This window comes from Salmo salar, chromosome ssa14, assembly GCF_905237065.1.
Source record: "Salmo salar chromosome ssa14, Ssal_v3.1, whole genome shotgun sequence".
NCBI lineage: Eukaryota > Metazoa > Chordata > Actinopteri > Salmoniformes > Salmonidae > Salmo > Salmo salar.
The window spans coordinates 38,992,373-39,016,547 of record NC_059455.1 but is presented as its reverse complement, the minus strand read 5'-3'; the positions used below and the strand labels follow the sequence as shown (position 1 = coordinate 39,016,547).

General features: G+C 42.9%; 1 protein-coding gene across 1 annotated transcript in view; it reads left to right on the top strand.

The window, feature by feature from the left end:
* The window catches only part of LOC106569543 (potassium/sodium hyperpolarization-activated cyclic nucleotide-gated channel 2), a 71,660-nt gene extending 59,040 nt beyond the window's left edge, over positions 1-12,620 (top strand). Inside the window, exons 5-8 of the mRNA XM_014141001.2 lie at positions 3,387-3,533; positions 4,427-4,667; positions 4,983-5,147; positions 6,160-12,620. Coding sequence (XP_013996476.1) covers positions 3,387-3,533; positions 4,427-4,667; positions 4,983-5,147; positions 6,160-7,244 — 1,638 coding nt within the window. The 3' untranslated portion in view covers positions 7,245-12,620. The remainder of the gene's footprint in view (positions 1-3,386; positions 3,534-4,426; positions 4,668-4,982; positions 5,148-6,159) is intronic.
* The last annotated feature ends 11,555 nt before the right edge of the window (positions 12,621-24,175 follow it).

Here is a 24,175-nt window from a genome sequence, read left to right as displayed (position 1 = left end):
TTTAAAGACGGTAGCTCATAGATGTACGTAAACATATTCAGACATTCAATGGAGGAAAATATAAAACAAAATGTAAGACTTGCACAGGCCAACATCCCGTGGCCATTAACTCTCTCAGAGTCAATCTCAGTATTTTTCTGATTCCGTAAAAATCCAATTAACACAGCAGTAGTAACTTTGATGTTGTTTTACCTCTGCTCACATCTTCTCTGGCGGGATGGGAGACAGGGAGACAGGCTTTGACTTGGCTGTCACCAGCCTCTCACTCACTGCTAGATGTGCTTTGTATTATAATGAAGTGATTTAGGCCGGAATGCAGTGAATTAATGATATATCTGAAAGGCTGTCCGCACTGAACCCAAATTAGAATTCCTCATGGTGGGGAGCGAGGACTGAGGGGAGAGGACAGGGTAGAGAGGAGAGGGATAGGGGGAGGCCATGGGGGGGTTGAGATGAAAGAGCTTTAAAGATAGATGCTGCAGAGACGTATAAGTGTCGCTGATGTCACTTGTGTCACTGGAGCAGACCGGGGGGTTGTGTTGAATTGATAATCGCTATGACATATCTATTTCCATTTACTTTCATTGGATTTTTACTATTTTTGTGTTTAACTGTAAGGGATAAATAGTGTCACCCACAGTTTGTTCCCCATTTTATGCCCCTGGGTAGAAGTAAAAGTGATAGAACATTGTCCATCATGCTGTCAATAGTGAATGGAGAACTATTCCACCACCAAGTGCTAAACAGAAATCCATGAACGCCAATGTTTAGGCTACATCAAGATGTCATCTCTCACACTCTTTAGCTGCAGCATATGGGCCAGTCAGTGACACAGAAAATGGATGTCATTTTGACCCTCTTTGGATGTTTGTCAGTCCCCCTCCGAGCGCTGTGGCTCATTGGCTAACCCTTTCTCTCATTTCTCAATAACTTTGGAGAGCTGTCAGGTTGTAAAAATCAATCTGGCACCTGGACATGTTTTTCAAAAGCAGGTCATTAAACCGCAGCTATTTAAGCCAATCAGCAGCCAAACAGATAGTGTTTTGTTGCTTCATTCTCCTGTACTTATGAGTCTAAATCGCTGGGGACAGGTTTGACCCATGACCTCTACATCACTCACCAATCAGAGAAGGCAAAGAGGGATATGGTTGATGCTGAAACTGGGAGTAGCAGTAGGTGTGGGTATTACAGTACCATTATCCACATGAAATCCTCATTGGAATGGACATTTTAAGCTCTGGGATACCACTATTCAAGTTGTTCAACTGAACATCATGTTTTCTTGGTATAATCATAGAAATCCTGTAAATAATAGAACTACTGGTATCTATGTTACAACTACTCCATTCTACCTATTCCATTTCTATGGTCTCACCACAATGGGAACACTGGCTGTGTCTAAAATGGCATCCTATTCCCCATATAGTGCATTACTTCTGACCAAAGCCCTATGAGCCCTGGTCAAAAGTAGTGCACTATATAGGCAAAGGGTACTATTTCAGACACAGGCAATGACTGATCCATCCTCACCAGGTCCTGTTGTTATGATGGTTAGCCTATCAGCATCACCAGCAGGTCCTGTTGTTATGATGGTTAGCCTATCAGCATCACCAGCAGGTCCTGTTGTTATGATGGTTAGCCTATCAGCATCACCAGCAGGTCCTGTTGTTATGATGGTTAGCCTATCAGCATCACCAGCAGGTCCTGTTGTTATGATGGTTAGCCTATCAGCATCACCAGCAGGTCCTGTTGTTATGATGGTTAGCCTATCAGCATCACCAGCAGGTCCTGTTGTTATGATGGTTAGCCTATCAGCATCACCAGCAGGTCCTGTTGTTATGATGGTTAGCCTATCAGCATCACCAGCAAGTCCTGGGCTGTTTCTACGTCAGCAACACCCTCCCCCCCACACACCCACACACACTACGTCAGCAACACCTACCTATGCCACCACAGCTTCAGTTCAGCCTGCCTGTCAGAGAGCAGCAGCACTGACGCAGCATCTCATTATGTAACAGCATAAGTTAGGGAAAAGCTTTCATCACCCATGGGAGACTTCACTTCTTTATTTTGCCTTTGAATTATTCAACTGAGCTTGTTAGAATGGTATGGCTTCCTCTTGGTGGATGTGGCAGAGATGAAAGCGGAGGGTGAAATGGGGTATGGTAAACCTTTATGGTGCTCCCGTCTAGTAGATCATGAATAAGGCAGTTATTAACACTATTGCTAGACCTTAATATGTAGCTCAGTTGGTAGAGCATGGTGCTTGTTACCCCAGGGTAGTGGGTTTGATTCCCTGGACCACCCATATGTTAAATGTATGCAGGCATGACTGTAAGTCACTTTGGATAAAAGCATCTGCTAAATGGCATATATAATTATATATTACAATCAGTAAGGTGTTCATAAGGGTACACATTCCAGATTTGCATAGTTTATACTATTTTCTCTGAAATTATGAAAGAGATTCTGTTTTTGTAAATGTTTAATGGTTTGAGAAAGAAGGGAAGGAAAACAGACAGACAGACGAATTAACTGTCTGTCTGTCTGTCTGTCCGTCTGGCCGTCTGTCCGTGTGTGCGCCAGTATGTGTGTGGGTTTTGACGTGTCAGTGCCAGTTAAGACCCAGGCCTGTGTTATATTTGTGAAGGCTTTATGAGTGCTGGGTGGAGTGACATGTTTATGAGACAGCTTCCCTGTTTGACGTGGGCTGAATTGCACGGATGCTGACATAAAAGTGCACAGAGGAATCTCTCCATCTCCCACAGCTCAACAGCTTTACAACCACATCTATGTCTTCCTGACTGGCAGACTGGCATCCTGAGGAGGGTTGAGATCAAACACCATGCCAGTTATACACCACCTGATACACTCCATTGATTTAGTAATGCATAGCTTTTGGAGCTGATTTCCCAGACAGAGTAGACTTAGTCCTAGACTAGAAAGCACTAGTTCTAGGCTAGAAAGATGCTCCATTTAGCATGTTTTTTAGTCCAGAATAGTTTTAATCTTTGTCTGGAAAACCAGACCTTAGTTTTCACCGTGGCCTGTCCACCATCCACTTTGGTAATGGGTCTCCCTTTTTTTCATGATGGAATGGTTGAACCACTCCAAAGAGTCAGTTTAAACTCTACACTCTTAGATACAAATAGTTAATCAGCTGTCCCCATAGGACAACCCTTTTTGGTTCGAGGTAGAACCCTTTTTGGTTCCAGGTAGAACTATTTTGGGTTCTATGTAGAACCCTCTGTGGAAGGTGTTCTACTTGGAACTCAAAATGGTTCTACCTGGTATCAAAAAGGGTCCTTCAAAGGGTTCTCCTATAAGGATAGTCGAAGAACCCTTTTTGGTTCTAGATAGCACGTTGACTCAATTTCTCTCTACAGTACAAACAAGTGGAGCAGTACATGTCCTTCCACAAGCTGCCATCTGACTTCCGACAGAAAATCCATGACTATTATGAGCACCGGTACCAGGGGAAGATGTTTGATGAAGACAGCATCCTGGAGGAACTGAACGAACCACTCAGAGAGGTGGGTCTCTGAGTTCCTACCTAAACAGGCACACCATGGACACACACACACACACACACAACCATTTAAAAACATTTCAAGAGTTTCCTTCCAAAACGCTATATATCCATTTTCAGAAATGCTGGGAAATGAGCTTTGATTGTTGAAAGAAATGATGAAAGAGATTGGTGTGTTTTTTCTCTATCTAATCATGGCATGGTTTAATGACAGACATGTCTTTGTTTAAAATCCATCACTTGATGGTTTTATTTCAGAGACACATATAATCCAGTTTTTCTGTTGCAAAATGCTATATATATGCCTCACTCTCAGAAAAATAAGTAGTACTGCTAGGTTTTACACAATCAAATGTACAAATAGCTACATTTTTATAAAGAAATGTAGAAATGCTAAATGTATGACATCAATATAAAACATTTATATATGCTTATATTTCTAGCTCCAACACTGCAATAATACCTGCCATTACTAAACAATACACACAATTCCCCCAAATTCTAAGAAAGGAATGAAGAAATATAGAAATGTTACAACGATATTATAAATACAATAATTTGAGACCTGTATGTGTAACATTTACATTTGACATTTGAGTCATTTAGCAGATGCTCTTATCCAGAGCGACTTACTGTAAGTGCGTTCATACACAGGTCAAATATACAGGATACAAACATTCCATTCCAGCTAACCAATGGTACAGCATTTAGCAAAAAAACATTTTCATACATATCGAAAATCTTATTAATAAAAAATCTGAGAACAGTAATATTTTACACACACATGAACGTACCCATAAGCAATAATTTCTAAAGAAAAAACATAAATGTGAATAATTGGTGGATATAGTGATTTTGAAATATTTTACTAACAAACTTTGTCTATCCAATCATCAGGAAATTGTCAATTTCAACTGCCGGAAGCTGGTGGCGTCCATGCCGCTGTTCGCCAACGCAGAGCCCAACTTTGTGACAGCCATGCTGATCATGCTCCGCTTTGAGGTCTTCCAGCCTCGTGATTACATCATCAGAGAGGGCACCATTGGCAAGAAGATGTACTTTATCCAGCACGGAGTCTGTAACGTCATCACCAAGGGAACCCTGGGAATGAAGCTCTCTGATGGCTCCTACTTTGGAGGTATGGGCCTGAATCACAATACACACAGACTTTCATTTAATTCAGCGAACAATTCATATTTAGACATAATGAGATCACTGGAGTATTCTGGAGCAGAATACCCACTGCTTTGTGGGAGTCATGTGTCCCTCGGCTTTGAAAACTAGCACAACTTTATTGGAAGTGTACCACAATCCCAAACAACTGGTAGTGAAACAGATAATGGGTGGTTTGTACAGTATATTTTACAGATAATGTAATAGAACATGAATATATTGTATCTCTGAGACATTTTGCTCGATCTCTGTGTTTCCTGACCCTGTCTCCCTCTATCAGAGATCTGTTTGCTGACGCGGGGTCGGCGTACGGCCAGCGTCAGAGCGGAGACGTACTGCCGTCTCTACTCCCTGTCTGTGGACAACTTTAATGAGGTGCTAGAGGAGTACCCCATGATGAGACGGGCCTTTGAGACCGTGGCCATCGACCGACTGGACCGCATAGGTACTGAAGAGAGCTCTGGGCCCTGTACTAATGCACCTTCCTCACTCCCTGCATTAGAGTAATCACTGATCTGACAGTAGTAGATCCGTGAACTTTCAACAATCCATTTGTGTTAGATCAGTGATTACTTCCCAAGGGAAATAAGAAAGAAGGATGCATTTTAAAGTAGTAAAATAGGGCCCTAGTTGTACTGCTTCTCTTCCTAGAAAGAGAACAATAAACTACCTGTGGGATAGTAGTTTTCCGCGCTAGTGGTACCCAGGTGGTTCCACAGATGCTGCATTCCCCACTGTTTGCCAGACACAACAGTGGTCCAATCAATAGGGACTGGGCCAGATTTATCAAGTGGTTGCACCTGTTATTTTCACAGGAGAGTAGAGGATAAAACCAGGCTTTGGGCGTGACACTGTCTTTATTGAGAATTCATCTTCACATCTTACCCTAATATTACGTATTGATATCACATAAACACATCTTTATTTGACCTTTTATGTTGGATTCCCTCTTAGAAATAGCAGATGCAAACTTATCTATGAAAGATAACTCTAGCCCGAGCATTGAGCTGAGTTATGGTGTTGCTTCAGCATGCTCTATACAGGACAAAGGAAAGACTCACCCATTTTGAATGTTATTTAGTTATTTAGTTGTCTATGTGCGATATTCATTATATAATGCAAAACTTGTCATGCCGGCTGTATTTCTGCCTGCTTAAACGACAATAGCTCAGGAACACACAAAAACATTAAATGACCCCGGAATCGATAGAACATCGCTCAGAGATGCATAAAAATGATATAACATTCAAAATAGGTGACTCTTTCCTTTAATTGATGAAGTGACACTGTGACCCTCTTGTAGTCAGTATTTTCATATAGCATTGCTACTTGCCAAAACAATATACCTAGTTTGAAGGATAGAAAATACTGTCTGTGTTCCTCCTCCTCCTCCCTTGTTCTCCTCTTCATCTACCTCATCATGTTCTACTTTTATCCTCCTCCTCACTCCATCACAGGCAAGAAGAACTCCATTCTGATGCACAAAGTGCAGCACGACCTCAACTCCGGCGTTTTCAACAACCATGAGAATGAGATGATCCAGGAGATTGTTAAGTACGATCGTGAAATGGTCAAACTGGTGGACCTCCAGAGACCCCGCACCATGTCCATGACATCCTCCGTCCCTGGGGGCATGTTCTCCCCCGCAGGCCCATCCGGGGTCGGGGCCCTCGCCAGCCTCCAGCAGGCTGTGGCCATGAGCTTCTGCCCCCAGGGGATGGGGCCGATGGGGGGAATGGGGATGCCGGGGATGGGGATGGGGCCGATGGGTATGGGGATGGGGATGGGGCCAGGTCCGATGGGGCCAGGTCCGATGGGGCCAGGGTCAGCGTCTGGGTCAGGGTCAGGGACGCTGCAGTCCCCCCGCATGTTGCGGAGGTTCCAGGTGGTCCATAGCCTGTCACAGAGCCCTGTTTCCGCATCTCCTCTCCAGTCCCAGCCACCACAGATGGCTCATGCAACAGGAGTGTTTGGGTCAGCTATTTCCAGCCCACCAGTCCAGAGCCCTCTGGCGCATCCAGGACGGACATTCCAGTACATGGGGGGAGCGGGGCCGTCTGGGTCTCAGCTGTCCCTGGTGCAGCACCACGTTCCCAGCCCCACGCACACCATCCAGAGGCCCTCCTCACACAAAAGCACCCACTCGCTCCACTCAGGCACCCTGAGCCAAGACGCCCGTGTCCTCTCCGCCTCCCAGCTCTCCCTACCTCAGGATGGAACCCCTCCTGCCGGCCCCAGCCCTCCCCAATCTACCCACCCATCCACCCACGCCTCCTCCACCTCCATTGGCCCCCCTCAGCCCACTCACCCCAGCCAGCCTGGGCCCTCTGGAGTGGGGGTCCAGGTTGGGGGGAGACCTGCGGGAGTTCCACAGCGGGTGGCCTTCGCCTCCACTCCTCCCCCAGGAGGAGCACCCGGGATGGGGGCGGCTGCAGCGGCGGCTGGGTCGGGGCTCCCGGCCTCTGGAGCTCCTAAGAAGGATTCGATCGTTAGCATACCGGAGTTAGACTCAGCCCGGAACCGGCTGTCTTCCAACTTGTGACCCTATGAGAGCTGCAGGAGAGAGGCCTTCTTCACATGGGTGAATCTAAACGTCTGTTTATCTCTGTCTGGATGACCTGACTGGTCGGCTTCCTTACTGACCTGGCTGGCTTCATATGGGCCACACCGTCAGTCATTCTAACTGAATGTCCTGTGTGTCGGTCGGAGTCAACAAAGAGGAAAGAGGAACTCTTTGGCTCGTGTGACTTGGAGAGTCGAATCAATTAAACTAGTTTAACAAAGGTGGGACTGGACTATTCTACTATGCCAGCACCTGTAGTCTTAGTATCACCCCTTACACTCTGCTTCCAAACACCTATATTGCTGTCTTTATTGTAAAGATATTGAGAAACAACATAATTAATGTAACTGTTGCATACTGTGTAGAATCCATACAATGCAATCTAGCAGGAGCTGGACTTAAAAACGCAAAATCAGGGACTTGAATCAAATGACAATGATGACATTTTACGCTTTCAGAATGTGTTTTTTGGTGTCCTTTTTTCTGTAAACGCTGTTGTAGCAAAATAAATACATTGCTCTTCATATTGTTTAAAATAGTAGTGAAGGTAGTGTTTTAGACCGCTGGTCGATCTTACATCGATGTGTAAATAGTTAAAATAGTAAAAAAAAAAAATACCGAAAGGTAATATCTTCATTGTAACTACTCCAAACCAAAGTTGAGCTTAAACACAAAGTTTGGTTGTGTCTGTATCAACTAAAAAAGAAAAAAATGCCATTTATTCAACTGCCTTGATTCCAAGTTCAGAAGCCATATATTTGGTTTGTGTGTGTGTGTGTGTGTGTGTGTGTGTGTGTGTGTGTGTGTGTGTGTGTGTGTGTGTGTGTGTGTGTGTGTGTTTTTGGTTCCATTTTGTTTTTCCAAGAGAGCTGACTCGTGTACTCATATCTTTACACTACGTTGTCAGGCCTGGTTGGTTGGATTTGTTTTTACAAGAGAGCTGACTCGTGTACTCATATCTTTACACTACGTTGTCAGGCCTGATTGGTTGGATTTGCTGGCAATGGCACAGGCAATATTTCCCAGCTTCTCTGTCCAACTAAATGTGTCTGGAAAGATATCCACTTGTCATGTCAGCAGAAATATACTGATCGTGACCCTGGAGGCAAAAATGGTGGTAAATCATCTGAGCTTTATCAAAAAGAACCATCGCAAACAACCCATACTGTATACTTGCTTGTTTTCGTCCAGGTTTATTGATTAATACATGCAATATAATTCTGCAATACTTTTACCCCGCCTATATATTTAAATATATATATAAAATGTATATACATATGCTGTACAGGTAACTAATTTCTTTATTTTTACTGTGAAACCTTAAAGAATCCAGCAGCTGCCGTGGCTTCACATGTTGTGTTATTGTAATCCAGTGACCACGTTGTTATCTTAACCAAAAATGTCAGAGGAAGTGAGTGGATGTAATTATTTTGTGGATCAAATGACGCAAACTGGTTTCAAACTGGTTCAGGGTCACCTGAGAATTCCGGAATGGAGTTATGGAAATCAACTCCCCCAAACTGTCACTTTAAAGTCCATTTAAAGTAATATTGTATGTTGTAAAGAAAGACTAACTAATTGACAGAATGCATGCCAATGGGAAATGTTGTGGGGCAGAGGAGGAAAGTATGTCTTCACCTGTGTGTTTTTGGTGTTGTATGTATATTGAGCAAGTGATACAGCTCCCTCGAATCTCAAACTCTACGAATGTCTGTACGGAAATGATTTATTCTTCAACAATCCTATTTAGTTCTCAAAATTCATGGTTGTGGCGGGTTGTGACATTGATTATAAATATTCTAATGATTCTAATCCTGGTGTACTTCAAAGCCTTCTCTTGCTGAATGTATGCCATATGAGGGGGAAGATAGCTAATCAGAAATAAACTGCCATGTAAATACAAGGACCGAAATTATTCTGGGTGACGATGCGAAGGGAGATTGTGTCGCTGAATGTTTGTGCAATGTTTCTTAGTTTTATTGCTTCTCTGGTCTGGGTGTGTTCTTTATGTAAACTGTGTGTTACCCCATTCTCTGTTCTATGACAAGACAATACACTTTTTTAAATGATAGGATGTAGGACAGAGAGTTGAAACCATTTTCAGTTTGTCACTGAGAACTGACTCTTTGGTTCAAAGCAACACAGCAAAATTGAGCTCAACATTAAGCACATTGTGTCACATTATGACCTTTTAATGCAAAGGGGAAATCACAGCTTCAGTATTTTACAACGGTCACATCTGGTTAACCTAATAATATCTTTGGGAGAAATCTGGGAGAAAATTGGCAGCTGAGTCGTCGTACCATTTCTGACTTTTGAAGCTTTGAACTTTTTTGATGATGGACATTTCACTCAGGTTTACCACCTTCCGGAAAGATATACAGATCTGCTATCTTAATTTGATCCCATTGTTGTCGCAGAGAATATTCCTGGGCAACAGGAAATGCAAATTGTAGTGTTTTCAAAGTTTAAAAAGACTTCTAAAGTTTGTAATTTCCACTTTAAAATTTCAGACACATTTTTCCATAACGAAAAACACCTACAAAAAAATCCATTAATTATAATACACATAATAATTAAAATGTTGTGTTGCTGAAGGATCATTTTCCTGCTGTGAGAAGCAGGGTCAAATTAAGATCCCACATCTGTATGGTTTTATTGATTCCTTATTGGTTCACTATTGATTTGACCTAGATACAGTTACTGTACATCTGTATGGTTTTATTGATTCCTTATTGGTTCACTATTGATTTGACCTAAATTTCACATAAATTATGGATCACTCGATAACAAATATTATTATAGACAAGTTTATCACTTATATTCTGAGCCACATATCAAAACCTAATGCTTTGAGCCTATCGTTTTTAACTGTCACATGTCACATATTTTAAGTCAGATCATAGTCCCCAACATATTACTATAATGACTGCTTGTTTTCTCCCATGGGAAGAGTGCATGGCAAAATGCCTATACAATTATGAAGGAGTTAAGTCCAAATGAGTGAACTCTGGTTGTGCGCTTCAATGCTGTGTCATTGCAATCAATTGGTCCTCTTACCTATTCCTTGTATGTGCGATTCCCGAGTTTGCCCTACTAAGCTGCTATAAGGACTGTGCTGATATTATTTGTAAAGATTTGAATGATTGTCCACAGTCAGTGAAAAAAAGGTCAGAGAAAAAACTGCTATGTTCAGGCAATATCATCTCTGTTTCAGTGCAAGAGTTCCCATGCACCCAGCATGACTCTTGATCAATGAATGACACCTCAGTGAATTTGACAAGCTCTTTCTTGAATCCCTTGCATCTGTTATATATAAGACAGTGTTATGCAAGTTGTAAGATGGCGTATTCAAGTACAGTCTTACTGTTAATTTACTGTTGCTTTTGTTCTCTGTGAAAAAGAAACTTGCAATGGAATGCAAGTGAGATTCCCCACATATGCTTGAAACCAACCAACGATTATTGAGAGACGGTTATCTCAGTTTAAAATCTCACATTTTTGCCGTACCAGATATGGAAGATGTTAAGGGTACTGAATACCTTAGTGTTGATGTCTTAGCATATCAGTGTATTTTATGTTTGTTTGTTTTGTTGTTGTTCTTGTTTTTGTTTACAGTTTGCCCCAATGCACATGGACAGCATATACTGTACCTTGTGCCTTGTATATCTAGTTTCCACATAGTCTATTTTTGTGGTATGTACATGCTTGTAGAAATGCAAATATGTGTTTTTATTTTCAACTTGCAATATATGTACAAATGTTAGCTAAAGAATAGTACTGCTGAATTAAAATGACAATGTCAGTATATCTCAATTTCCCTGGTTTGGGAAACACAAAATTACACATTTTTGTTGGTTTGAGCCTTCAAACACCATGCGCGCTGTACTCTACTCATCTACTGTATGTGTGACATACACAGAGTTATGGAGGCACATTGTCGTTTGTGCCACAATCTGGTGTAATCCAAACATTTTCTACAATGAGAGGGTGAACTCAAAACAAGCTTTTTCGTGGAGTTTATGCAGTCTAGATATCACCTTAGACAACAAACAGTGTTTGTGGACAACTGAACTCAAATCAAGAATCATTCAAATGAAAATGGACACCCCAAAACGGTTAATCTGAAGACCAGGGGAGCAGCAGCAGTACCAAGCTTGATTCCTGTTTCTCATATCTGTCTGTTTGACTAACCAATGTATTTGCTTCTGACCTAGAGGGGATGTTTGGTTGATAATTCCTTGTGGGACCTTCAAATCTAGATATTTCTGTGTAACCAACTACAATGATTTAAAATGTCAACTAGTCTGACAATTATCATACCTTAGTGTTGTAGCTACTGTAGCCTGCTTATCTAAGCCTTCTCTCTGCTTTAGGACTTTCTGTATTGTGTGTGTGTGTGTGTGTGTGTGTGTGTGTGTGTGTGTGTGTGTGTGTGTGTGTGTGTGTGTGTGTGTGTGTGTGTGTGTGTGTGTGTGTGTGTGTGTGTGTGTGTGTGTGTGTGTGTGTGTGTGTGTGTGTGTGTGTGTGTGTGTGTGTGTGTGTGTGTGTGTGTGCCTGTGCCTTTCCTTCTACATTGTTGGTCCCACTTGAGAACACCAAGCTAGGTCTTCAGGCCCACTCAAGCAGAAACAGACACAATTGCAATCTGAGAGCTGCCGTCTGAAAAAGCAGTTTATTTTGGAATCTTTTGTCAAAAGAGCTTCTACATCACTGCAGCTAGCCTTCCTAACAGTGGTTCCAGTACAAAGGTTCTCAGAACTCAAGTGGAATTCTATATTCCAGCCACTGTAGCTTTATCCTCATCTGGCAATGAAAAAACAAAACAAATTTCTCTCGTTGTCACTCAGTGTTTGTCGCTCCCCATTGAGGTTGTCTTAAAGCCCTTCAGGCTCAGCTTGTGTTTGGGTCTGTAAGGGTTAAAGTACTTTAACGCTCCACTGAACTCCATACTGTACTCTGTCTGAGCTGATATCTAGCTGTCCAACCCCAAACTGACCCCTAACCCCTACTCCTAAGTACTTCACATATAGTGACTATCTGCAAGGAGTGGATAGATGTACTCAATATGGTAATAGCTCCACTCTTTCCTTTGATAGGCTTGCTGGAACTTCCACCACAATACTTCCACCTACCCAATCCTTTCAGATGAACATAAGTGCAATAGAGGTAGGACCTAAAGGTGGCTTTGGGATCGGGTATACGGCTGTCCTACACTCTCTCTCTCTCAGCTGGTCCAGAACTCAGAGCCAGGCTCTGGTCTCTCTCAATAAGCTGGTCTGTCGGTCGGTGGAAATGTTGTTAAAGCGTTCCTAACAAAATGAGTCATTGTTGTGCAATAAAAAGATGAGCGCATTGGCAGTCATGTCCCTTCATTGATTCGTGTGTTCATATTCTGGGTATACCTGACAACTTTTTTATTCTGACAATGGTAAGTTACACACTTCACTTAAAGTGTTTTTCAACTGTTGGGGGTGGTCACGTTATCTCTACGTTATCTCTACAGGCTAATAGGGTCCAAAATGACTTACAGTTAATATCTCAATGAATACCAGTGGAAGAACACACAGGGGCACAGTTAACCACCACAGGAGGTTGGTGGCACCTTAATTGGGGAGGACGAACTCGTGGTTATGACTGGAGGGGAATGAATGGAATGGTATCAAATACATGGGTTCCATTTGTTTGATGCCATTCCATTTGCTCCGTTCCTGCCATTACTATGAGCCGTCCTCCACTCAGCAGCCTCCACAGTCAGCCTCCTACTATAGGTGTTTGAATTTAAACCATTACTGTGAAACAAATGTTTTGTAGATGACAGCTACAGTACACATATTGTCTGGCCTTTGATTTGCTTTTACAAAACAGATGCAAACAGGCACACAGACCCAGTTAATCACAGAGGCGTCTGTCTCTTTCCTCTCTCTGCCTCAATAGAAAATCTCTGTCTCTCTCTCTCTGCAGACAGGGGCTCTGCAGCATCCCTGATGAGCTGTCTGAGTCTGGAGCCTCCTATCACTGCTTTGCGTGTGAGTGTGACGAAGAGATGGTGTGTGCTCATACATGTGGTTGTGTGTGTATGTGAGAGTGAATGAACGATCGAGTGTGTGCGTATGTGTGTGAGTGTGTCTGTGTGCGTTTGTTCGTGCGTACATCAGCGACGAGGGCAGCCCAAGGGCACACTCCTCTGGCGAGGCCCTGGAGCAGCTGGAGCACAGCTCCCACCCTCTCTCACTCTGTCGCTCTCTCTATCTCTCCCCCCTCTCCCACCTATCTCCCCTCCCCTCTTCACCCTCTCTCCCTTTCCCACCCTTCTCTCTCTCATTTCTCCCTCCTTCTACCCCTCTGTCTCTCTCCCCCTTCCCACCATTCCTTTCTCCCCTCCCACCCTCCAGCCCTCCACCTTTCAGCCCTCCATCCCCCCATCCTCACCCAGGACACACAGAGTGCAGTGATCCGGGCTGGAGCAGAGAGAGAAACTATGGGAGAATAACCGGAGCACTGAATTATGAAGAACAATTCATTGCAGTATTATATCTCATAAACACCTATATTGTATAAAGTGTATAAAGACACATGCATTGTGTGTATAGCTTTACCTATGTTTGTACAGTAGTGTCCTTCCTTCCTTAAAAGGTTATCTACTATATAAAACATATTAAGTCACTCTTGAAGGAAAATGGCAATTCAATAAACATTTCTTTACAGATGTTTGCTCTTAATTCCCACAGCAGGAAAATAATCCTGGAGCAACAGGAAATGTGAATTATTGTGTGGATTATAATTAATGGACATTTGTGTAGGGGTTGATACATTTTTAGTTAGGGAAATTTTAAAGTGGAAATTACAAACTTTAGAAGCTTCAATCAAATTATATCCTGCATCTGTACAAATTGTATTTGTTTATCATTATAAACCAACATATGTAAAACCTTATGAAATGATAAGACATTCAAAGCCAGGGTACAGTACACATACTGTTCCTACAGTATTACAGTAGTAACACATCCCCTTTGAGGATTTATTGGCCTATGAGGAGTATTCTGTCAGAGTTGACCTTTAAATGCTTCTGTAGCGGTGGAGTGGGACAGCTGTAAGGGCTGGTGAACGGGGCCAAGCGTTCTGTTACTTTCAGCCCCCCTGGGAGTAGGGTACAGAGCACAGCACAGCACACAGGAACCAGGGCACAGCCTCCTGGCAAATGGGGACTGATGAGATCTGCAATTTATCTTAGTGTTGTGCTGCCTTCCTGGTTTGTTTCTGTTATGGAAAAATCAATGAACGTATAAATGGCCAGAATGAACCCTTTACTCAATTGAGTGAGTTTATTTTGGAATTGAAATTACTTTGTTTTTACTGACGTGACCACTCCTTTACCACTCCTGTTAGCACCTAGGCCTTACGATTATGCTTTAGCTCAGTGGGCTAACAAGTCACTGAGTAACGTAAATTACCTAAGATTGACATTTGCTCAATGTTCAGTTCTTTAACCCAAAACTTCTTCCCTGATTTTTCACCTTGCATCCCACCTTACAGCGTATGTGTAACGTCTGTCTTCGTGAAGAGAGGACCAAGGCGCAGCGTGCTCAACATTATAATTTATTAAATGTGAACACCAAAAAACAAATAACCGATGACAGGAAACAGTTTTGCATGCTCCACCAACACAATGCAAAAACAACTACCCACAATTAACAAACAAAACACATCCCTAATTATAGGACTCTCAATCAAAGGCAACTACAAACACCTGCCTCCAATTGAGAGTCCAACACCCAATACCTAACATAGAAAATGCTAAACTAGAAAGAACATAGAAATACTAAAACATAGAACATAACCCAAAACCCGGAAATAATAAATCAAACACCCTTCTAAACAAACCACCACCCCGAACCACATAAAACAAATACCCTCTGCCACGTCCTGACCAAACTACAATCACAAATAACCCCTATACTGGTCAGGACGTGACAGTATGTATACTGAACAAAAATATAAATGCAACATGTAAAGTACTGGTCCCAGAAATGTTCCATACGCGCAAAAAGCTTATTTCTCTGAAATGTTGTGCACAAATTTGTTTACATCCCTGTTAGTTTGCATGTTATCCTTTGTCAAGATAATCCATCCACCTGACAGGTGTGACATATCAAGAAGCTTATTAATCAGCACGATCATTACACAGGTGCACCTTGTGCTTGGGACAAGGCCACTCTAAAATTATAATTTTTTTAGTATTTCTGTCTGAAATAAAGCCCTTTTGTGGGGGAAAACTCATTTTGATTGGCTGGGCCTGGCTTCCCAGTGGGTTGGCCTGGCTCCCAAGTGGGTGGGCCTATGCCCTATGCCCAGGCCCACCCATGGCTGCACCCCTGCCCAGTCATGTGAAATCCATAGATTAGGGACAAATTCATTTCTTTAAATTGACTGATTACCTCATAAACTTAGCAAAAAAAGAAACGTCCCTTTTTCAGGACCCTGTCTTTCAAAGATAATTTGTAAAAATCCAAATAACTTCACAGATCTTCATTGTAAAGGGTTTAAACACTTTCCCATGCTTGTTCAATGAACCATAAGCAATCAATGAACATGCACCTATGGAACGGTTGTTAAGACACTAAAAGCTTACAGACAGTAGGCAATTAAGGTCACCGTTATGAAAATGTAGGACACTAAAGAGGCCTTTCTACTGACTCTGAAAAAACACCAAAAGAAAGATGCCCAGGGTTAGATGCCCCTGCTCATCTGCGGGAAGGTGCCTTAGGCATGCTGCAAGGAGGCATGAGGACTGCAGATGTGGCCAGGGCAATAAATTGCAATGTCCATACTGTGAGACGCCTAAGACAGCACTACAGGGAGACAGACAGCTGATCGTCCTCGCAGTGGCAGACCATGTGTAACAACACCTGCACATGATGGCTACATCCGAACATCACACCTGCGGGACAGGTACAGGATGGCAACAACAACTGCCCGAGTTACACCAGGAACGCACAATCCCTCCATCAGTGCTCAGACTGTCTGCGATAGGCTGAGAGAGGCTGGACTGAGGGCTTGTAGGCCTGTTGTAAGGCAGGTCCTCACCAGACATCACTGGCAACAATGTCTCATATGGGCACAAACCCACAGTCTCTTTTCTACCCCATCCCTCTGTGGGATGGACAGGGAACCATTAGGATTCTTCCTATCTGATGTCATCTCACTGATCAGTCACAAGGTTGTCACTTTAGCCAACCATGGATCATTATTGTCACTTTGGGCAATTATCTGTCATTACTTTCACTTAAGACAACCATTTTAGCTAAATGGTTTGAGTGATGGCTAAAATAATGGGGTGACTAGATGAAATCGGTCTATCCTTCTCTGAACACTGGGGGTGGTAGGGTAGCCTAGTGGTTAGGGCGTTGGACTAGTAACCGAAAGGTTGCAAGTTCGAATCCCTGAGCTGACAAGGTACAAAACTGTTGTTCTGCCCCTGAACTAGGCAGTCATTTAAAATAAGAATTTGTTCCCCTCTGGGATAGGGGGTTGTATTTTCACGTCCGGATGAAAAGCATGCCCAGAGTAAACTGCCTGCTACTCAGGCCCAGAAGCTAGGATTTGCATATTATTAGTAGATTTGGATAGCAAACACTCTGAAGTTTCTACAACTGTTTGAATGATGTCTGTGAGTATAACAGAACGTATTTGGCAGGCGAAACCCCGAGGACAAACCAACCAGGAAAAATACATTTTGAGGTCACTCTCTTAATACTTAAGTTTTCTATGTGTATCTAGATTTATAAGGCACTTGCTTGCAGTTCCTATCGCTTCCACTGGATGTCAACAGTCTTTAGAAATTGGTTGATGTTTTTCCTTTGTGTAATGAACAAGTAGCCCTGTTCATAACGAGGGTTGAGTGAAGTGTACTGTTGTGGTTGAGGCGCGTGACCTGAAAGCACGCTCCACTTTGTTTTCCTCCGGTATTGAACGCAGTTTATCCAGTCTTAAATTTGATCGATTATTTCCGTAAAAAAAATACCTAAAGTTGTATTAGGAAAGTTGTTTGAAATGTTTGGACAAAGTTTACAGGTAACTTATGAGATATTTTGTAGTCATGTTGCGCGAGTTGGAACCAGTGTTTTTCTGGATCAAACACGCCAAATAAATGGACATTTTGGAGATATAACGACGGAATTAATCGAACAGAAGGACCATTTGTGATGTTTTTGGGACATATTGGATTGCTAACTAAAGAATATCTTCAAAGGTAAGGCATGAATTATATAATTATTTCTGAGTTTTGTGTCGCGTCTGGTGGGATGAAATATGATTGTCTGTGTTTGTTTGATGGGGTGCTGTCCTCAGATAATTGCATGGTGTGCTTTCGCCGTAAAGCCTTTTTGAAATCGGACACTGTGGTTGGATTAACAAGAAGTTTATCTTTAAAATGGTGTATAATACTTGTATGTTTGAGGAATTTTAATTATGAGATTTCTGTTGTTTGAATTTGGCGCCCTGCAATTTCACTGGCTGTTATCGAGGTGGGACGCTAGCGTCCCACAAATCCCAGAGAGGTTTTAACTGACTTGCCTAGTTAAATAAAGGTAAAATAAAATAAAAAACATGCAAGTACATACAAGTGTCTTATATTGGTTCAAAGCTTAAATTCTTGTTAATCTAACTGCACTGTCCAATTTATAATAGCCATTACAGAAAAACCATGCCATGCGATTTTTTGAGGATGGCACCCCACATCAAAATATTGTTCCACCGGCACAGGTTTCATAAATTCACAAATAGCGATTAAATATTCACTTACTTTTTGAAAATCTTCCTCTGATTTGTCATCCAAAGGGTCCCAGCTATAACATGTAGTGTCGTTTTGTTAGGTAAAATACTTCTTTATATCCCAAAAAGTCTGTTTAGTTGGCACCATCGATTTGAGTAATCCACTCGTTCAACATGCAGAGGAAGGAATCCAAAAATCTTCCACTAAACTTTGCTAAAACAAGTCAAAATACATTTCTATTGACCCCTCAGATACCCTAAAATGTAATCAAACTGTAATATTCCATACGGAAAGAAGTATGTTCAATAGGAAATTGATATTAGGAGGTGCGTAAAATAAAGAAAGAAAAAGTAAAGAAGAAATTAAGAAAAACCGTGGAATGAGTAGGTATGTCCAAACTTTTGAATGGCACTGTACATATTGTTTAAATTACCTCGACTAACCTGTACCCCTGCACATTGACTCGGTACTGGTACAGCCAGTATATAGCATCGTTTATTGTTATTTATTGTCACTTTCTCTACCTTAGTTTATTTAGTAAATATTTTCTTAACTCTTATTTTCTTAAAACGATATTGTTGATTAAGGGCTTGTACATAAGGTCTGCACCTGTTGTATTAGATTTGATTTACTTGATTTCAACTTAAACATTTAAACATCATCAAATCAACAAGTCTATATATGCTCAGTTTAATAATACACTGAAAACCTAGTTAAAGATACCAAAAACAATTTAGTCCCATCAATGTTGCTAAATATCATGTGGCTGTCCATGGTACTGATTTGTGTGTGTGTGTGTGTGTGTGTGTGTGTGTGTGTGTGTGTGTGTGTGTGTGTGTGTGTGTGTGTGTGTGTGTGTGTGTGTGTGTGTGTGTGTGTGTGTGTGTGTGTGCAAGTAAAATAAAAAATGTTCACTCACCCTGCTTGTAGACTAGTTGATCACCAATGTCATCCTCCTTTCTTTCATGTTGGCTAAACAGTCTATGTCTCTATCATACAGTACACTTTAGTTTTTGTTGTCATAGGCTACCTAGCTAAAATGATTGCTAGCCTAACTTTCTCGCATGGGCAACAGTGAACCAGCTAAGCTAGCTAGCTTGTTAACATGAGCCTACTAGGCTACATGTAGGCTACATATTGAACTTCAATCATCTCAGTTCAGCGGCACAACATATTCATTTATGGTTGATCAGAATCACAGTCATTATCATTGGCCTGTACAGAGAGTTAAGTCAGAACCACAAGTCCAAATCCCCATCTCCATCCATGGCTTAGGAAAGGGCCGATTTAGCCAGATTTAGCAAGCTAGCTACTGAAGGACATCAACACAAGCTGCCCAGAAACAGACACGTTTTTCTAGAAATGACATTTTGCTTAGAAATTGATTTGATTGGTCTGAAGCCAAATCCAAACTGGCCTCCCTTAGGGGGCGTTTTGCTACACCAGGACAACCCACAGTTGAGCTCAGCTCAACGCTGATTAGCTAATTATAAAAAATAAATACAAATATCAAGGGAGACCAAATCTTTTAGAGAAGATTATTAGGATCTCATCTCACTGTGCTGTACCGTGCTGTGCTGTACTGTTTTGTACTGTGCTGTTCTGTGCTGTACTATGCTGTACTGTGCTGTACTGTTCTTCACTGTGCTGTACTGTGCTGTTCTGTGCTGCACTGTGTTGTTCTGTTCTGTTCTGTTCTGCACTGTGATGTTCTGTTCTATGCTGTTCTGTACTGTACTGTGCTGTTCTGTACTGTTCTGTGCTGTGCTGTGCTGTTCTGTGCTGTTCTGTGCTGCACTGTGTTGTTCTGTTCTGCACTGTGATGTTCTGTTCTATGCTGTTCTGTACTGTACTGTGCTGTTCTGTACTGTTCTGTACTGTACTGTGCTGTTCTGTACTGTTCTGTGCTGTGCTGTGCTGTTCTGTGCTGTTCTGTACTGTTCTTTCTGTTCTGCACTGTGCTGTACTGTGCTGTGCTGTACTGCGCTGTGCTGTATTGTGCTGTTCTGTACTGTACTGTGCTGTTCTGTACTGTGCTGTGCTGTTCTGTACTGTGCTGTGCTGTACTGTACTGTGCTGTGCTGTGCTGTTCTGTACTGTACTGTGCTGTTCTGTACTGTGCTGTACTGTACTGTGCTGTTCTGTACTGTACTGTGCTGTTCTCTACTGTTCTGTACTGTTCTGCACTGTGCTGTACTGTTCTGTGATGTACTGTTCTTTCTGTGCTGTACTGTTCTTTCTGTGCTGTGCTGTACTGTGCTGTTCTGTTCTGGGCTGTACTGTACTCTGCTGTGCTGTGCTGTACTGTGCTGTTCTGTACTGTTCTTTCTGTTCCGCACTGTGTGTACTGCGCTGTGCTGTTCTGTGCTGTTCTGTACTGTGCTGTTCTGTACTGTGCTGCTATGTGCTGTTCTGTGCTGTTTTGTGCTGTGCTGTGCTGTGCTATGCTGTACTGTGCTGTGCTGTACTGTAGTGTGCTGTGCTGTACTGTTCTGTGCTGTGCTGTGCTGTACTGTGCTGTACTGTACTGTACTGTTCTGTTCTGTGCTGTGCTGTACTGTGCTGTACTGTGCTGTACTGTACTGTTCTGTACTGTGCTGTTCTGTACTGTGCTGTTATGTGCTGTTCTGTGCTGTGCTGTTTTGTGCTGTGCTGTGCTGTACTGTTCTGTTCTGTGCTGTACTGTTCTGTGCTGTATTGTGCTGTGCTGTGCTGTTCTGTGCTGTACTGTTCTGTTCTGCACTGTTCTGTTCTGTTCTGCACTGTTCTGTTCTGTACTGTACCGTTCTGTACTGTTCTGTTCTGCACTGTTCTGTGCTGTACTGTTCTGTGCTGTATTGTGCTGTGCTGTGCTGTTCTGTGCTGTACTGTTCTGTTCTGCACTGTTCTGTTCTGTTCTGCACTGTTCTGTTCTGTACTGTACCGTTCTGTACTGTTCTGTTCTGCACTGTTCTGTTCTGTTCTGCACTGTTCTGTACTGTACCGTTCTGTACTGTTCTGTTCTGCACTGTTCTGTGCTGTGCTGTACTGTTCTGTTCTGTGCTGTGCTGTACTGTTGTTCTGTGCTGTGCTGTACTGTTCTGTGCTGTACTTTTCTGTGCTGTACTGTTCTGTGCTGTATTGTGCTGTGCTGTACTGTGCTGTTCTGTACGGTTCTGTGCTGTGCTGTGCTGTACTGTTCTGTGCTGTGCTGTGCTGTACTGTGCTGTACTGTACTGTACTGTTCTGTTCTGTGCTGTGCTGTACTGTGCTGTACTGTGCTGTACTGTGCTGTACTGTACTGTTCTGTACTGTGCTGTTCTGTACTGTGCTGTTATGTGCTGTTCTGTGCTGTGCTGTTTTGTGCTGTGCTGTGCTGTGCTGTACTGTTCTGTTCTGTGCTGTACTGTTCTGTGCTGTATTGTGCTGTGCTGTGCTGTTCTGTGCTGTACTGTTCTGTTCTGCACTGTTCTGTTCTGTTCTGCACTGTTCTGTACTGTACCGTTCTGTACTGTTCTGTTCTGCACTGTTCTGTGCTGTGCTGTACTGTTCTGTTCTGTGCTGTGCTGTACTGTTGTTCTGTGCTGTGCTGTACTGTTCTGTGCTGTACTGTTCTGTGCTGTACTGTTCTGTGCTGTATTGTGCTGTGCTGTACTGTGCTGTTCTGTACGGTTCTGTGCTGTACTGTGCTGTTCTGTACTGTACTGTGCTGTTCTGTACGGTTCTGTGCTGTACTGTGCTGTTCTGTACGGTTCTGTGCTGTACTGTGCTGTTCTGTACTGTTATTTTCTGTGTGAGCAGCTGGCCTAGGCTGTGCAGTACACTATGCATCTGCTCTGCCAAACACTTGACCCTAACCCTAAACACTTCCCATTAGAGACGACCCAGAAATGTCCATGAACTCCTGGCAGATGGAGGGAGGGAGAGTGAGAGAGGAAGATAAGGAGGACGAGATAATGCAGGGCAAGGCAATCTTAAACCATCTGTCTCTTTTTGTAAACATCTTTCACTCCCAGTTTCAGACAGATACCATATGATCTCTTCCCTGATATGTCTCAAAAGCTAATAGTTCATGCCCTCTACATGGCAGGCAATGCATCAGGCTTCCACAAGTTCCATCTACCTCTCTGTCCTACAGTAATACAGTAGTAGAATCCTGAAGGGCTTCTAGGAAGTGTAGTGTTAAACTGTCTGGTGCACAGTAGAACTCTGTGTTCTGGGTGCTCTGGTCTTCTGGGACAATGCTTGGACTTCTGATTCATCTCATCTATTCTGTTCCATCAAGGTCTGGGATCGCTGACGCCCAAGCTATTCATCAAAGCTGACACACATACACACACACACACACACACACACACACACACACACACACACACACACACACACACACACACACACACACACACACACACACACACACACACACACACACACACACACACACACACAGCTAAACTCTTTCTATGACTGCCGCTAATACAAAAACCCCATTAACCATTCAACCTTTTCAATGGCAGAGAGCAATTAAAGAGAAGCACAGTTGGCCACCCACTTAGAAGTGTGTGTGTGTGTGTGTGTGAGCGAGAGAGAGAGAGAGAGAGGGAGAGAGAGAGAGAGAGAGAGAGAGAAATACATTTCACATAAGAGAAACATTTCAATACTTTGTCGGTATCTTTAATGTTGATATGGTACATTCATCAAAATGTTAATTAGCTGTCCTGCGTCTTAGATACCTGGCGTCTTAGATACCTGGCGTCTTAGATACCTGGCGTCTTAGATACCTGGCGTCTTAGATAAATTGCCTATTTGATAACTGGGGTCTTAGATAATCTGGGGTCTTAGATAACTGGGGTCTTAGATAATCTGGGGTCTTAGATAACTGGGGTCTTAGCTGTCCTGTGTCTTAGATACAGTAGTCAGAATTTTACATGCACCTTAGCCATACATTTAAAGCCAGTTTTTCACAATTCCTGATATTTAATCCTAGTAAAAATTCCCTGTTTTATGTCAGTTAGGATCACCACTTCATTTTAAGAATGTGAAACGTCAGAATAATAGTAGAGAGAATAATTTATTTCAGCTTGTCATAGGCGTCGTAAGGATTGGACCAAGGCGCAGCGGGTAAAGTGCTCATACTTAATTTATTCGATGAAAACACTTAAACAAAATAAACAAACAACGAAAACCAGTTCCATAAGGCTCCCAGGCTATACAGAAAATAACCACCCACAAAACACAAGTGAAACAACATCAACTAAATATGGCCTCCAATTAGAGACAACTACAACCAGCTGCCTCTAATTGGAGGTCATGCCCAAAAACCAACATAGAAATAGAAAAATAGAATTTAACCATAGATATAGAAAACATAGAAAAAAACTCAAAAACACCAAAACACACAAAACAAACACCCCCTGCCACGCCCATACTATAATGACCAATAACCCCTTTTACTGGTCAGGACGTGACAGGTTGCAGACCACCGCTGAAGGCTCTGGGTTGCAGACCACCACCGTAGGTTCCGGCCGCCTCAGCAGGTTCCGGACTGTAGGCCGTCTCAGCAGGTTCCGGACTGTAGGCCGTTTCAGCAGGTTCCGGACTGTAAACTGTCGCCGGACACTCTGGACGGGGAACTGTCGCCGGAAGCTCTGGACGGGGAATTGTCGCCGGAAGCTCTGGACGGGGAACTGTCGCCGGAAGCTCTGGACGGGGAACTGTCGCCGGAAGCTCTGGACGGGGAACTGTCGCCGGAAGCTCTGGACGGGGGAACTGTCGCTGGACGGAGAACTGTCGCCGGCAGCTCTGGACGGGGAACTGTCACCCTCAGCTCTGGACTGGGAATGCGCACTGGAGGGAGAGTGCGAGGAGCAGGAATCGGTCTCACCGGACTGGGGAGACGCACTAAAGGCCGAGTGCTCACCATTGTTTTATTCTCTCACCTGTCCTATCCGCACATAAGGAGCATTCTTTTCCTTTGGGTTTTGTGGGTAATTGTTTCAGTTCAGTGTGTTTCCTGTCAGTACTGTTTGCCTGTCGGTTTTCCTGTTTTTTGTATAGTGTTCTCTTTGTTTTTTGAATTAAATGTCAAGATGAACACTAACTCCGCTGCACCTTGGTCTCTCTCTCACGACAGCCCTTACACTGACAAGAGTGTAAT